At 36.7% G+C, this 15409-nt stretch overlaps 1 protein-coding gene across 7 annotated transcripts in view; it reads left to right on the top strand.

The window, feature by feature from the left end:
* The window catches only part of LOC126965676 (formin-binding protein 1), a 101691-nt gene extending 87696 nt beyond the window's left edge, over positions 1-13995 (top strand). The window contains exons 9-15 of one of the 7 annotated variants that reach the window (XM_050809393.1): positions 1288-1317; positions 4120-4218; positions 5815-5908; positions 6868-7021; positions 9141-9418; positions 10196-10372; positions 13081-13995. In XM_050809393.1, the coding sequence (XP_050665350.1) occupies positions 1288-1317; positions 4120-4218; positions 5815-5908; positions 6868-7021; positions 9141-9418; positions 10196-10365 (825 nt within the window). In that variant the 3' untranslated portion in view covers positions 10366-10372; positions 13081-13995. The other 6 variants (XM_050809397.1, XM_050809395.1, XM_050809394.1 and 3 more) reach the window with 6 other exon arrangements.
* The last annotated feature ends 1414 nt before the right edge of the window (positions 13996-15409 follow it).

Raw genomic sequence — 15409 nt, 5'->3', positions numbered from 1 at the left:
GTGACACTGGCTTATTGTTTGATCTATATCGTGACCGATGCATACCGATTTGTTCGGGTTGATGATATTAGTCAGACGTAACTATGAATATACCTAAGTTAAATTCGAATCTCGATTCAACCAATTCAAAGGGCGTTTACCTCACCACTTCGCCCCATCACGTGAGTCTCTTGTCCGTTTGCCCGCTCTTGTATAAAAAAAAACACCACATTAGTGGGAAGGCCAACGAGAGGAGATAAAGAATGTAAACAATGTTTTGAGGGCTTCAAAACATTTTTATTTGAATAAATTACACACAAATTATCGATTCCCTATTCTAATCGAGGTCGTCTGTATTAGACAACGATGATTTGTCAGAAGGGTCCGAATCAGCCGTATTTATGACAATTTAACTCAGTAACGATCCGTTTGTTTACATTCTTTATCCCGTCTCGTTGGCCTAAGTATAAAGAGCCCGTTATTTGGGCCGGATCAAGAATCATGGAGACCTAGGTCAAATGAAATGATATTGGTTTATTATTTGAAATAATATGGTCATTAAAACACTTATGTTGGGATATACCACTATATTTATTTGATATTTAAATGCATATTAATGTGGCAGCTGCTTTTATACGGGGCTTGGTTATTTTTTCGGGGCTTTTTCTTTCAAATTCTGCTTTTATATTACTTTTATGCACACGGTTAATTAAGTGGAGTATCTATTTTTGGCAGATTTGGTTTGTAATCTCGTGTCGTATCTGTGGTTAAGGTACTAATGTATAATTTTTATTTGTGTCCCCTATGGTCCTCCCATAACCCGGGTATTCGGCCAAATCATGTTGGGTTCTCGGCGGCTGATGATTGGATAATGTAAGTCGCTCTCGAGCGTGATTGGTGGCATGGCTCTGTCATGTGTTCTAATACATACATAAATACATCTCATCTTTGACAGAGAACTATTGTTACAAGAAGTAAATAAACTATTTTAACTATGTACATTACTATGATTAATAACAGGCGCATGAGGCTTTCTATCTTTGTGCCTTAAGTTGATCGGGTTGTATCGCGGTACGCTACGTTTTGTGTCGTTTTGTGATGCGTTACCTTTTAACTTCGTTTTTAAACTAGTTGTTTATTTACTTCTTGCTCGGGCCGTGTAAATTGCGTGATACTAAAACAAACCCTATCAATGACCTCATCATTAAAGAGTTGTCACTATTTTTTTTGCTTAAGTTCTAATTTCGTTTGTCACAATTTTTATTTAATGTTTTGTTTATTTGCTTCTCTCGACCGTATCGGCTACAGAAGATTATCGAGGCGTGCAACTCAATCAAGGTTAGTTCTCGAATGTTCCAGACCACTGGTGACGTTCACACTGTATACTTACTGACAAAATTATTAGCACATTATTAGCAGTAAGATATACAGATACACTTGTGTTTTTGTGTTTCGTTAGGATATTGGTGTGGGTGTATTATAATTGATGAGCAGTGCGATATGATATGGATTGTATCGCAGTACGGTACGCCATTGGTTGTATTGTGATGCGTTACGAATCTTACACTGTTAAGCCGGGTCCGCCGTGCAACAAGTTTGCATAACAGTTCGTCCGCTGCACCTGTTTTTGTTTACTTTTTTGTAACATTTCAAAATTGACTAACATGGCCTTTAGACTTAACCATTTTGAATTAAAATGTTTTTGCTATTACCGACAGTGCATGCAGCTTTAGTATTATTTTTATGATGTACTAATGTAACGTCCTGAAGAACAGGTCTTTCTGTTATCAGTTGTATAAAAAACAAGCATTTTCTTTATTCCACTCCTACATAAACAAACCAAATAGAATTATCGATAACAACGAACGATACGTCTTCATCCAGGGAACGCTAACAAATTATGCGGTAATTTCCCTCCCCGCAGGCGAACGCGGGTGATGTCATCCATTCGTCGCGGTAAACATGTTAAGATGTTTTATTTCACAAAACTGTTAAGCCACGCCCCTAATCGGTTTATAAAACCTGTTACTGTGTTAACAAAACATGAAAACACGGCGCAGCGGACCCGGCTTTACAGAAAGATCTCGATTAACATCATGAGCTTTTTTTCGTTATTCATTGCTATAGAAAAGTATAATAATAACAGAAAAGTTATAATTATGAGGATATTCGTTTACATTAAACATAATATTTTTTATGCTGCCTAGGGTTCAAAAATCCCGTTGTAATGTTCAATTGTTGATTTTACATTTGTAATGTAAATTATATAATCTTCTTCAATAAGTCAAATAAAAAATACATACTGTATATTATTCACCAGTGGGAGGCTCCCTTGCACAGGAAGCCGGCTAGATTATGCGGCGCCTATTTCTGCCGTGAAGCAGTAATGTGTAAGCATTACTGCGTTTCGGTCTGAAGGGCGCCGTAGCTACTGAAATCACTGGGCAAATGAGACTTAGCATCTTATGTCTCAAGGTGACGAGCGCACTTATAGTGCCGCTCAGAATTTTTGGGGTTTTTCAAGAATCCCGAGCGGCACTGCATTGTAATGGGCAAGGCGTATCAGCAGAACGTCCTGCTCGTCTCGTCCCTTATTTTCATAAAAAAGAACTGTTATTTATACTTACCGATGTATAGATAGGAACATGGTAGTATTTTAAATTTTGAAATGTTCAGTTTGTGTATTTTAGAAAAGAACTGTTATTATATTTCCCTTATTTTCACAATGTTTTAATGTGTATATTATGTTTTTCGGTAAACTGAATAACGAGAAGATTGGGAGGTTTCTTGTAAGCATTTGTAATTTAATTTGATAATTGTGTAGATTGAATCATTGTTCTTCTGTAGCCAGTCGATTCACTTGTGTATTTACCATCGCTAATTATTAACCCGACCTAACCCACTTTGATTTCCTCTGTTCTACCTAACTCATGCAGCACAATCCACAGGTAATGCTAAATACAATAGTTATGTAATTTTTAAATGACCACTGCGCAAAAAGCTAGTACTTTTTTTATGTTTTCTGTTTGATCTTTTAATATATAGCGAAGTTGTTACTCAGGTCATACTGTAATTTTTGGATTCGTGTGTTCCTATATTTAACTTTGCAGCTAAAACTGCACGTTACAGACGCATAGTATTTGTATGTCGCAATAGGTACAAGGCTCCCATCGTGCACTATGGTGGTTGCAAGTTGATACCTATAAGGGTGTAGAAGATACATGTGATTTCCTAAAAATTGTTTAAAGCAGTTGTACCAGTCTTCCTATGGCACGTCTTGAATGGCCCTTTAGAACACACTCATCGCCTCTTCACGGATTTTTAAACATACTTCTTAGCTTATCTATAGATTTCACATGAAGTGTTACATTTTGAAAATACCGTTGTTGGTTTTAAATGCATAATTGTGCTACAAATGGCCAGTCCAGAAACTTTCAGTTCGAATTACTAGTGTATTAAAAGCTACGGCATATAAGGGTATTTACTTAATATATAATAATATTTCGTTTCTTAGTAATTTTGTGTCGAGTTTCAAGTGTAAATAATTAAGAATAAATGTTCTTTTAATACAACTAAGAATACCTTTATTGGTTACATTGTTAATAAAAAAATTGACAGTTAAAACGTCATAATCTCAAATCATTTATATGTTTAGATAGACTGTGTGACAGCTGTGGAAACGTCAAAAAAACAAAGTGACATACAAATCGCGAGTGTTAGACGTAGCTTGTCACGCACACTAAAGTTATAAGCCTGGCCTGTTTTCATCGGTTGTCTAGCAGCAAGAGGCTCTACCTAGACGTATAAATTATCTAAATGAATAATAATGATACAAAATAAAATCTGAAAACAAAATTTTATGAACGAGTTCGATTTGACTCGAACCCACGACCTGTCGCGTTCCGTGCCACTCGCACGGAACTCTTCCAACTAAGCTAACCGCTCGGAGTGACGTGTCGTCATAAAATCTTGTATGCTTTGTTCAACTCTCAGGTTGTGCCTTCATCGTTAACAAAAAAAAGATTACCTAATTTAATCCTAAAAGTGAGGGTTATCACTTTAAAAACATAACAAATTGTTAATAATAATGATTGTGCTATAATATTGTGTGTATGATATTAACGTATGATGAATGTACAGAATAACATGTCGGTGGACGGAAAGGAGGATTATTCAGACTTGCCGCCCAATCAGAAGAAAAAGAAACTACAGGCAAAAGTCCACGAGTTGTCTAAACAGGTATTGAAACTATTTATGTTGTGTTACTACCCGGTTATAATCTTTTATCGGGCGATGTATATGCTTCTACAATATGATCCCAGAGAATGTACAAAACAAATGTGTTACGAAGTTTAAAATTGTTCGAAAACGTTTGCGTGGGAAAGGTTACTATAACATAAACGATTTTCTTAATGACACCACAGACTGGGAATGAAGCGAACACCCTCAGGCTTTTTAATTATAAATGTTTATTGTACATTGTAATCTACACTTTTATAATAAAAAAGCCCGCTGAGTTTGTTGCGCCCGTTCTTTTCAGGTCTGAGGCTGTCTATATTGAATGGGTGGTAGTTTTTTACGTTCATTTAGTGATTTTCAATCCTATTTTGAATAAAAATATTTGAATTTGAATACGTTATATCTGGATCTGACGATACGTCACATTGTCGCTTTGTTACGGTGTGTAAAACAAGCATCACTAGGATACTATTATTAATATATAGACAACGATTAAGTTTTTCAGTATTATATATTGATGTGAAGGTGTGGTGTTGTGATGCCGATGATTAGAAATAAAATGATGAAAAACCAATGAAGGACCATCTAAGTCTATGTACAAAGAGCATTTATTTTTCTGACAGTACTATTATAGCGACAAAGTACAACAGAAACTACAGAACTATTAACAACAAAAGTCAAAATGTAACAATGAAAAGTTTATAAACAAACCATTGAGAGCACGAATGTCGGGACATGTAACTGGTAATGAAACTGCAAACCGTACTGAAGCAACAGGACGAGCGCGACGGGGTGGAAGGGGAACGGGAGGGGGCTTTACGTTCCAGCGTCCAGGTCCATAATGTGGCCGTGTAGTACTTCTCGCAATTCTGTTTTTTGTACTATATTTGTTTACGTAAACATTTAAGAAATTGCTTGATTTAGCAACGTCTCGGAATAGGTTAAACCGTTGACTCTCACCACGGAGCCCGCGGTAGATATTAATCCATTTTATGTTATTTTTTTTTCAAATGAGTATGTAATTTGTTTGTTTGAAAATTTCAATTAATTTTAATCAAGTTAAATCAAGTTAAATTTTAGAATTTTTTTTTTGATTTAGCTTAGATAGCTCTACCAGTGTGTTCATTTACGGACGTTCCCAATATACTATCTACAGATAGAGATAAATTACTACCTTCTACTGTCAGTAATTAGCCGTCAATAATCTGAGGCTGTCCCAATATACCCGATAAGTCATTCTTATCTTGGAACGCGTGAATTGCAATTTCCATACAAAATTCTATCACTGGTAAGCTATACGTCATCCCGTTGACAGACAGCGTGTATGGTTAAGGTGAGTTACCGTCGATAAGTTTATTGGGACATAAAAGTCAACGATAGTTACGATTTTTATCTCAAGTAAGAGATAGACTGAATATTGGGAACGGCCGTTTATATCGCCAATGTAGCGCGACGCTATATACTTAGTGCCACGTAGTTCCTTGTATTAATTAATAAATAAATAACATCAATTGATCTGTTCACTCGTTTGTCTTACTACTAATCCCGTGGAAAAAAAATTTGTCATATATTAAATTAAAATAAAAATGAACCCAGGTCGCTCAGGAGCAAGCCGCGATGGAGGGTCTCATGAAAATGAAAGGCGTCTACGAAACAAACCCCACGCTCGGCGATCCTATGACGGTCGAAGGTATGTTGTGTATTACTTACTATTATCAATGACAAACAAGATTAACCTGTACTTATTGAATGTATTTAGTGAACTAAACGAGGTCACAGTGAATCGTTCACCTAAATTAATCCGTGATTTTTTATATTCCAAGTAATCGATCATCCTAATAATACCGTGATTTTTTATAATATATCCCAAGAAATTGATCATTTTAATTATATCGTGATTTATCCCAAGAAATCCATTACCCCAATTATATCGATCACCCGAATTGTACCGTGATTTTTATATTCATATGTATCGATAAACCGAATTACTACGTGATTTTTAATATATATGCCAAGAAATCGATTACCCCATATAAGCCGTGATTTTTATACATCTCAATTAATGTATTACCCGAATTATTAATTTTATTTTCATGGTATAATATAATTATCCAACCTCAGAGATATACGAAAAATATTTTCACTATGTTACTGTAAGCAGTTAACTATTTGATTGCGTGCAATGTCGCTGCTGTTTGGTTTAACGAATCACTCATCACCCGCTCACATTGTGCGTTCTTCGTTTCGTCACATGCAGAATCACAATTTGCCGGCTGCACATGGTCACTATAAAAAACGTACAAAACACTATAATCCTACGAAAACCAAAACGTTATATTGCAAATTTTAGTCCCGTTCACTCTCTCTGTATATTAGTTATAAACTTACGCTTCGTACAGTTATCCCGTGACACATGACTTACACGAAATGCCATTAATAATACTATGGTACGTAATAATGACTTTTTAATGGGGTTTAATTGAATATTTACTTTTAAATAAGATACAACACATGATGATTTGTCTTTATTATTATTTTAATTCAAATACTGTTTACAACTGTGTACAAGTGTATGTTGCGTAAAATTTTATGATAAAAACGACAAAACACGAAATAATTGTAGGTATAATGAGTGTGCTTACACGGCAGGTCAACTGAACGAGTGCTGCGACAAGCTAAAGAAGTTGCGAGCCCAGCTGCGGAAGTACGAGGAGCTGTTGACGGAAGCTAACAGTCAGGTGTGCGCGCAGCCAGTACATCCTACCGCGCGGACTAACGGAACAGCGCACACGCAGGCCACGAGGTAGGACAATAGACTTAAATTTAAAATCACACACGCATGCCACGAGGTAAGTACTTCAGACTTAAATTTAAAATCACACACGCATGCCATGAGGTAAGTACATCAGACTTAAATTAAAAATCACACACGCATGCCACGAGGTAGTACTTCAGACTTAAATTTAAAATCACACACGCATGCCACGAGGTAAGCACTTCAGACTTAAATTTAAAATCACACACGCATGCCACGAAGTAGTACTTCAGACTTAAATTTAAAATCACACACGCATGCCACGAGGTAGTACTTCAGACTTAAATTTAAAATCACACACGCATGCCACGAGGTAAGCACTTCAGACTTAAATTTAAAATCACACACGCATGCCACGAGGTAGTACTTCAGACTTAAATTAAAAATTACACACGCATGCCACGAGGTAGTACTTCAGACTTAAATTTAAAATCACACACGCATGCCACGAGGTAAGCACTTCAGACTTAAATATAATCTCACACGCATGCCACGAGGTAAGTACTTTGACTTAAATTTAAAATCACACACGCATGCCACGAGGTAGTACCTCAGACTTAAATATAATCTCACACGCATGCCACGAGGTAGTACTTCAGACTTAAATTTAAAATCACACACGCATGCCACGAGGTAAGCACTTCAGACTTAAATATAATCTCACACGCATTCCACGAGGTAAGTACTTCAGACTTAAATTTAAAATCACACACGCATGCCACGAGGTAGTACTTCAGACTTAAATATAATCTCACACGCATGCCACGAGGTAAGTACTTCAGACTTAAATTTAAAATCACACACACATGCCACGAGGTAGGACTTTAAACTTAAATTTAAAAACACACACGCAGGCCGTGGGGTAAGACTGAACTTTAAATTAAAATCACACACTAGTATTTAACGAACGGGCCAATAGCTTATATCACTCCATGACCAACCCGATGCTTGAGACATGTTATTCATTGACACACTAGAAGACTGTAGAGAAGCATGGGATACTAATATTGACGCCAAAATGGGAAATCGCCTAATAAAGCTCAAAATAATTCAACTTGAACAGATAACGGCGGCCCTAATTGGGCACCGTACTTATAATAAACATCTATTGAATATAGGCATGACTGACAGCCTCCTGTACAGGACCTGCATGATGGTAAAACAAATCGGCTGGGCTTTTGCTCTGTCCAGGTGAAGCGACATACCGAGATCAAAACCTGGTCAAACCCCAAATACACTTCCAGAAGTCTTTAGTAGGAAGGAGAGGGGGTTGCTGAGGTTTCTGGAGGGAACAACGCAAAATAGGCGTTGAGTCGTTGAGTTGCGTAAATTAATCCGTTTCTAATATTGATTTATTTATACATAATCCACAACTTTTAAAAAGTAATACTTTTTTAAAATAGTACTTAAAAATATAATCTAACAGCCAAAAGGGGATTAACATTTTAAAGAACTGGATTTGTAAGCAAGGAACACATTAAAACACCAAAATTGTATTTGGACAGATGGTAGAATATATTATGTACACACATATACCCGTGTGTGAGTATGAGTGTGAATGTGTATATGTGTACAAACTTAGTATGAGGGAACATATATAAATTACGTCACTCGAATTGCATGATTTTATGACCCCTCTTCTCCATGTTACATTTGTGAGACATTTGATAAAAATATATGAAATTATGAAAACAGCAGAGTTTTGTAATTGTTATTTTTGTTTAAATTATATTTCAATAAAATCAACGATAAATCAGACATGGAATGTTAATTAACAAGACATAAAAAAGAATATTAAAATATAATATTTGCAAGTTTAGTAGTAGGTATGTGGTTTAAATTAGGTGCTGTAATATTTTGATAAAAAAATTACATTTTTTTAAATATGTTGATGTCACAAAATTTGGTATTGTCACACAATGTGATACTTCGTCGACGCCCACCTTAACGAGAGACGGAATTCATGACGCCTCTTATGAGTTTTATGTAAGCGAGTAATTATAGAATGTTGTGCGTAGTTTGACGACATCAGAGGAATAGGAAATATGCGAGTGTGGCTAGAGCGTCCTACTATACCATATCATAGCATTGTTTGTTGTTGTCGCAGTATCGGTTCGAACAGCGAGTCTCTGTCGCGGTCGGCGTCCGAGTCGTCGGTGAGTACGGGCGGCTGCGCCGGCGCCGGAGTTACGAGCACTCGCGCGGCCGGCGGCTCGCCCGAGTCGGGGCTGGGCGGGGAACTGGCCGCCGCGCACGTCGACACACACGACCACGATCACGACCACGACGACCACCACGACCACGACCACGAGTCGGACTTCGACTATTACTACGAGCCCGATCTGCAGCCGCTCGGCTATTGCAAAGCGTTGTACGCGTTCGAAGGTATTACTATATTATGTATAAGAAACTATGAGGTACATATATATTGTAGAAAATGACAGGAGGAGAGGGGAAAAGGCGCTGTGTTCAAGGAACAGAAAAAACTAGTGGAAGTGGCATGTGGGCGTTACCCTGTCGCCACTATTGTGTACAAATGTACCTACTCGAGGCTCAAGCGAGATCAGTCATTTGATGTCAAGTGAAGCATAATTATCTATTAAAAAATACAAATATGCCCTAATGCGCCATTTCCTATCATCTGTTATCATGACTTCCCGATTTAAATACAATTAATATTTTTATGTGTTGTGCTAAATATACAATTAAAAATGAACCATAATATTACAACGTATGGTTCATTTACCTTTACTTATAATCAATATAACTTATGTTAAAATAATGAATGTAAACAATAAAAATATCTTACTACTCAACAAATGCATGCATGTACATATCGATATAATTTTATCAAAATAAACTTTATTTTCATAAATTGTATTCAAGTATTGCTTTTTTTGATCCAACTGGCGCCGTAGCTAGTGAAATTACCGGGCAAATGAGACTTAACATCTTATGTCTCAAGGTGCCGAGCGCAATTATAGTGCCGCTCAGAATTTTTGGGTTTTTCAATAATCCTGAGCGACACTACATTGTAATGGGTAGGGCGTATCAATTACCATCAGCTAAACGTTCTGCTTGACTCGTTCCTTATTTTCATAAAAAAAACTTAAATAGTGGGATTTTTGAAGACAAGAATTAAAATTATGTGTATATGTATAGCTAACGGCACGGGTTCTACGATGAGGATGGAGTGCGGTGAACGGCTTCTGGTGCTGGAGACAGACGCCGGTGACGGCTGGACGCGGGTGCGGCGAGCGACCACGCGGGAAGAGGGCTTCGTGCCGACCACATACATCGCGACCACGCTGTACGACCACCGCGACCACTAGCACGCAGGTACGACCATCTGGGGACTCCTACGAACAATCGATAGTGTCCGAGCCCGAAAAAATCCTTTATAGAAGTATACACAGAATTTGTTTTTTAGGTAACTAAAAAACGTAATAATCTGTGTCATCAGTCACCCCTGCATTAATGTATATGACGGGACAAGACAGATCACATGATCAGGTTGTCCATTGTTGTGGCCGTTGAACACGATACAACAGCAAGTAAAATACTCTATCTCTTAGATCATTTATGCGTCTAGACAGATGACAAAACAAATTGAGTTTAAAGTTAACCTCTATTTTGAGCATTTCACGCACACTAACACAAAGTGTCATACAAATCGTAAGTGTAAGACTTAGCTTGTCACGCACACTAAACTAATATTCCTGGCCTCTTTTTATCGATTGTCTAACAGTAAGAGAGTCTATCTAGACGTATAAATTATCTAAGAAACAATCCGTTGTTTCCGAGTTATTAATGTCAATATATGAAGGGGCCAGGCCGGTCACATGTTCAGGTTGTCCATTGTTGTGGGCATTGATCACGACATCAAGTAAAACACAGTTTTACAAACACACGGTATCATTATTACTACCAAACGTTACAATCGTAATGGTAGGTACAATTCACAAAGCCTTATGATTATGTAATAAGATCGTGGTGTCGCGACATGCGCGTGCGACGCAACCGCCTCGCTCGATACTTCATCCCTGACTGCCTGATCGGCGCTCACTCCGCACTCGCACCGCATGCCGATTACACCCGATCGAAAACGAATACCGAATCATCTACATACTCGTTTCTTCTGCTCGACGTTCTGACTACAACATATAAATAATTATAACAAGTTCTTTCGACAAAATTCAATCATAACCCACCTTAGTGTCATTTTCCTACAGTCATAATAAACAAAGACGTCGAAATTCGCTTATATTAAATTGAACTAAGTAATTGTTAGCACTTTCTTATACACTGACAGTCCGCCAACTGTCATACAACCTTGTTCGTGCAAATAGACCCTAACTGTTTTTATGATTTTAAAAGAATTATCAGCAAAGTGGGTCATAAATGAATTTTGTCGATGGTAAATCTTATATGGCCAGAGAGCAAGAGTAACGCGAGAAATAATTACGTTTACAAAACGCGACGCGTGCACATGTATTGACTTTATGATGAATTTACCATTCGCGCCCGCGATCTCTGTATAGTCTGCTATCCTTAGCGGTCCAAGGGTCTCAATTAAGACCACTCCTGTTGGTCAGTTATAATCCACGAATATATCAAAATTCCATCTTTATCTGACTGAAATAGCGCGCAGACCACACGGTGTACTGTCAGTACATTATTTATTTTTTACCTTTTTATTAATGAATGCCTAAAGATTGCCTCATTTTTTATAACCTCCACAACTTAAATTACAAAATTCTTGACTCCCATTATTATTACTACGGAAGACCGAATAATTTAAAATCGAAAATCCTATTTTCTATAATTGGAAGGCCTGTTTGCAAAAAAATTATCGAGAGCACAGGCTCTGTGAATATTTGAAGTCTTACAATACATGCATAATTAAAAACAAATGCTGCTTTAAAAAAGTTCTTTTCAAAATTGTGGAACGATATATTATCCATTTGTATATACGGCGGTCATTTGCGGTTGTAATTTAAATATAACCTTGGACATAACTGCGATAGGTTACTTCACATTTGAACTTTGTTTCAACTATATAATATATTTTAAATAAATCAATGTATGTTTCTTCACAACTCTTATGAAAGGTTTATTTTGTGAATTGTGTCGGTCATGGACTTGCTATGTGGGACATTGTTTTATGAAAGTGTTTGGACTTTCACAACAAATATAATTAAGTCTTAACGATCGCGACTCTTGGAAGTATAAAGTTATCAATGTCTTCTGTAAAAGACTTCTGATCAGTTCGAGATGTACTTACAATTAAATAGCATATAAATAATAATGGTTATCGCACACCTACCGAACTTTACAAGCATATAGAGACTAAGTAAGGTGGTGGCCTCGAGATTATATATATATTTTTCGTATTTTTATCATAAGTGACCACTTACCATCAATTATCCGTACGCTACACGGATTAATATAATAATATTATTAACAATATTAACACGTAGCTTATCTTCCCAACCCCATTATTTTTTCCATTGGTCGACCTTAAAGGTATTCTTCTTCTTGAGGTGCCATCTCGTACCGGAGGTCTGCTATCATTAGTGCTATTTTAATCTTTGATACAGCAGCTCGGAACAGGGATCCTGTGCTAAGGTTGAACCATGTCCGGATATTCTTAAGCCACGAAGTACTCCTTCTTCCGGGTGGATGCTTTGACTGGATTTTCCCTTGCATGATGAGTGAGCAGCATGAGAGAAGCAGGTCGTATTTATCATTACGCATTATGTGACCAAAATACTGCAGTTTGCGTTTCTTGACAGTATTCAAGATGTTCATCATCTGCAAAACTCTTTCATTCGATATTCTATCCGTCCACGATATCTTCAGAATTCTTCTTTAGACCCACATTTCAAAAAATTTAAAGGCATAATTGCGTCAAAAAGTTTCAGATATTATTTTCAATAAATAATTAATAATGGTGTTATGTATATAGGAATGTGTTCATAAGCAGCATCCATCTCAGTTTTTAATGATAATTTTAATAAATAATTAATAATTGTGTTTTTTTATAGGAGTGTGTTCAGGAACAGTGGTCCTGTGTTCGTCGACGAAACATCGAGAAGACTGTGTTCGCGAGAGACTCTGTGCAATCTCTAGTGCCGCGCATCAGCGCATTCAAATGTTCTCTGTGGCCTATATATAACATAATGGTATTTTTGCTATAATTTAAAAATTATGCTTCTGTATCGCGTACACTGCGTAGTGCCGGGCCAGACTGGAACTATGAAATCATAATAACATTCCATGATCTTATTTATTGTGTAAATTTATATTTGTCGATTATGTGGCGTACATATTTTACATGTACCTTCGTGTGAATGTAGCGTAACTTAGGGTTGGCACACACTGAGACACAACGCTACATATTAAAAAACTTTATTAACAATATAAAAAGGTATTTATTTCGGGCCTCATAAATAGTCTACTACTGAAAATTTTACTTTTTATGTTGTTAATAAAAAATTGTATAGTTGTCTCGGTGTGCGCACACCCTTAGTGTAATATTTTTGTAATGCGTCTCTATTGTGCCAGCTGTTTAAGTGTTAAGGTACCTGCCGTACTTATGTAATAGTTGTTACTGCTTCTATGTGATTCCGACATCGGGTTATCGAAATTATAGCAAAAATAAGGTTAATTTAATTTGTAATATATGTAAACATTAATGTAATTCACTATGGAAAACGTACTCAAATGACGTATGGGATGAGTTGATAATATCCGATATATCATATGTATTATACAACATAATGTAATTGAATCTTACTTAGTTATAAATTGCTAGCTAAAAAATATCATTAAATTAGCAAATGCTATTTTCTAAATATGTTGCAGTATGCAAAAGTTATAATGTATTTATATATAGTGAGATGAAGGATGTGTGGAATGCATTTGATTTTTATAAAATAAAATTATCTGATGACCTATTACACCTGTGTTTATTTTTCTCCTCGACGTCTTTAGAAAATTATTCAAAACGGAAATTCGAGTTTCGCCATTATCTATAGATAACGCGCGAGTTGAATGCAGAGTTCAGGAATGCGATAGTGATGTGACCTAATTATAATTAATGACCATAATCATGAGTGTGTCGATAAATTTAAACAATGCTTCAAGTTTAACATTTATTAATAAAATTGTATATACTTAATTGAATCAGCAAAAAGTTACTTCTGCTTTTGATTTTTTTTTTCTAACATTCCAGTTTCTATCACAAACACTCTTGTCTTCTCCACCAGCGTTGCTGAGTCACTTCTTCGGGAAAATGATAGAGATATGCCCTGCAGATATAATTAAAACCTTTAAATCTCTTGACATGAAAAACACTACTGCGGCATTTCTGTTAAAGTTATACGTTCAATAATTGATGTCATAGCACCATACCTTGCAATAGTTTTTAATAATTGTATGAAACATTGCGTGTTTCCTGACCTACGGAAATATAGTTAAAATAAATTTAAGCCAAATGCTTACTTACTTTAACTCTCATAAGTGACTTCATATGAAACAATTTGGCTTTATTAGGGGACGTTCAACAACGGATGCAGTTGTTAAACTGATCAAGCATATTTTTGATGCCTGGGAGGAATCACAGAATGAATTTGGTATCTTCTGTGATTTATCAACATTCAACGCTACGTCACTATGGCATAAAAGGAACTGCGCTTGATCTTCTGACCTCATATTTAAACAATAGAATTCAGAAGGTTGACGTGATTCGGCAGGAGATCTCCTGGGACTCCTCTCAGTATGGGGGTACCACAAGGGTCTATTCTTGGACCGTTCCTCTTCCTTATCTACATAATGATCTTCCTAACCTTAGATACGACAAACTGTGTGAAAGCATTTTGTACTGCCTCCTGAGAAGAAAACTTTTTATTATGTAGAAAATTGTCCAAATCATGAAAAAAATGGTAGTCCGTTGGTCTGGTCAAGGTCTGGCTTATACGGAGGGTGACGAATGGTTTCTAATTGCAGTTCCTGTAGAGTTAAAACGGTTTCTCATGCGAGAGGAGGTCTCGCGTAATCATGGAGCAATAATGGCGATAATCGATTCATGAGTCTGGGCTGTTTCACTGCTAGTTTGCTATCATTGTTTGGAGTTCGTTACTGTAGACATCTGCCGTTATTGTTTGACCACATCGGAGAAAGCTATAGTGAATAACACCATGCTTTGACCACCAAATAGTTATCATACCCTTTATATTGGTAGGCTTTGCTGTAGGCCACTGTTGCGGCGTTTGACCTGGAGTCAGCCATTGTATTTTTCGCTTACGGTTATCGCATGTCACAGATCAGTCAAATCATGAGGCAGCCATTTTTCATATTTCAACATTGTTGAAA

The sequence above is a fragment of the Leptidea sinapis genome, chromosome 8 (assembly GCF_905404315.1).
Source record: "Leptidea sinapis chromosome 8, ilLepSina1.1, whole genome shotgun sequence".
Lineage (NCBI taxonomy): Eukaryota > Metazoa > Arthropoda > Insecta > Lepidoptera > Pieridae > Leptidea > Leptidea sinapis.
The sequence above is the reverse complement of the archived record's forward strand: the minus strand, read 5'-3'. Positions and strand labels throughout refer to the sequence as shown.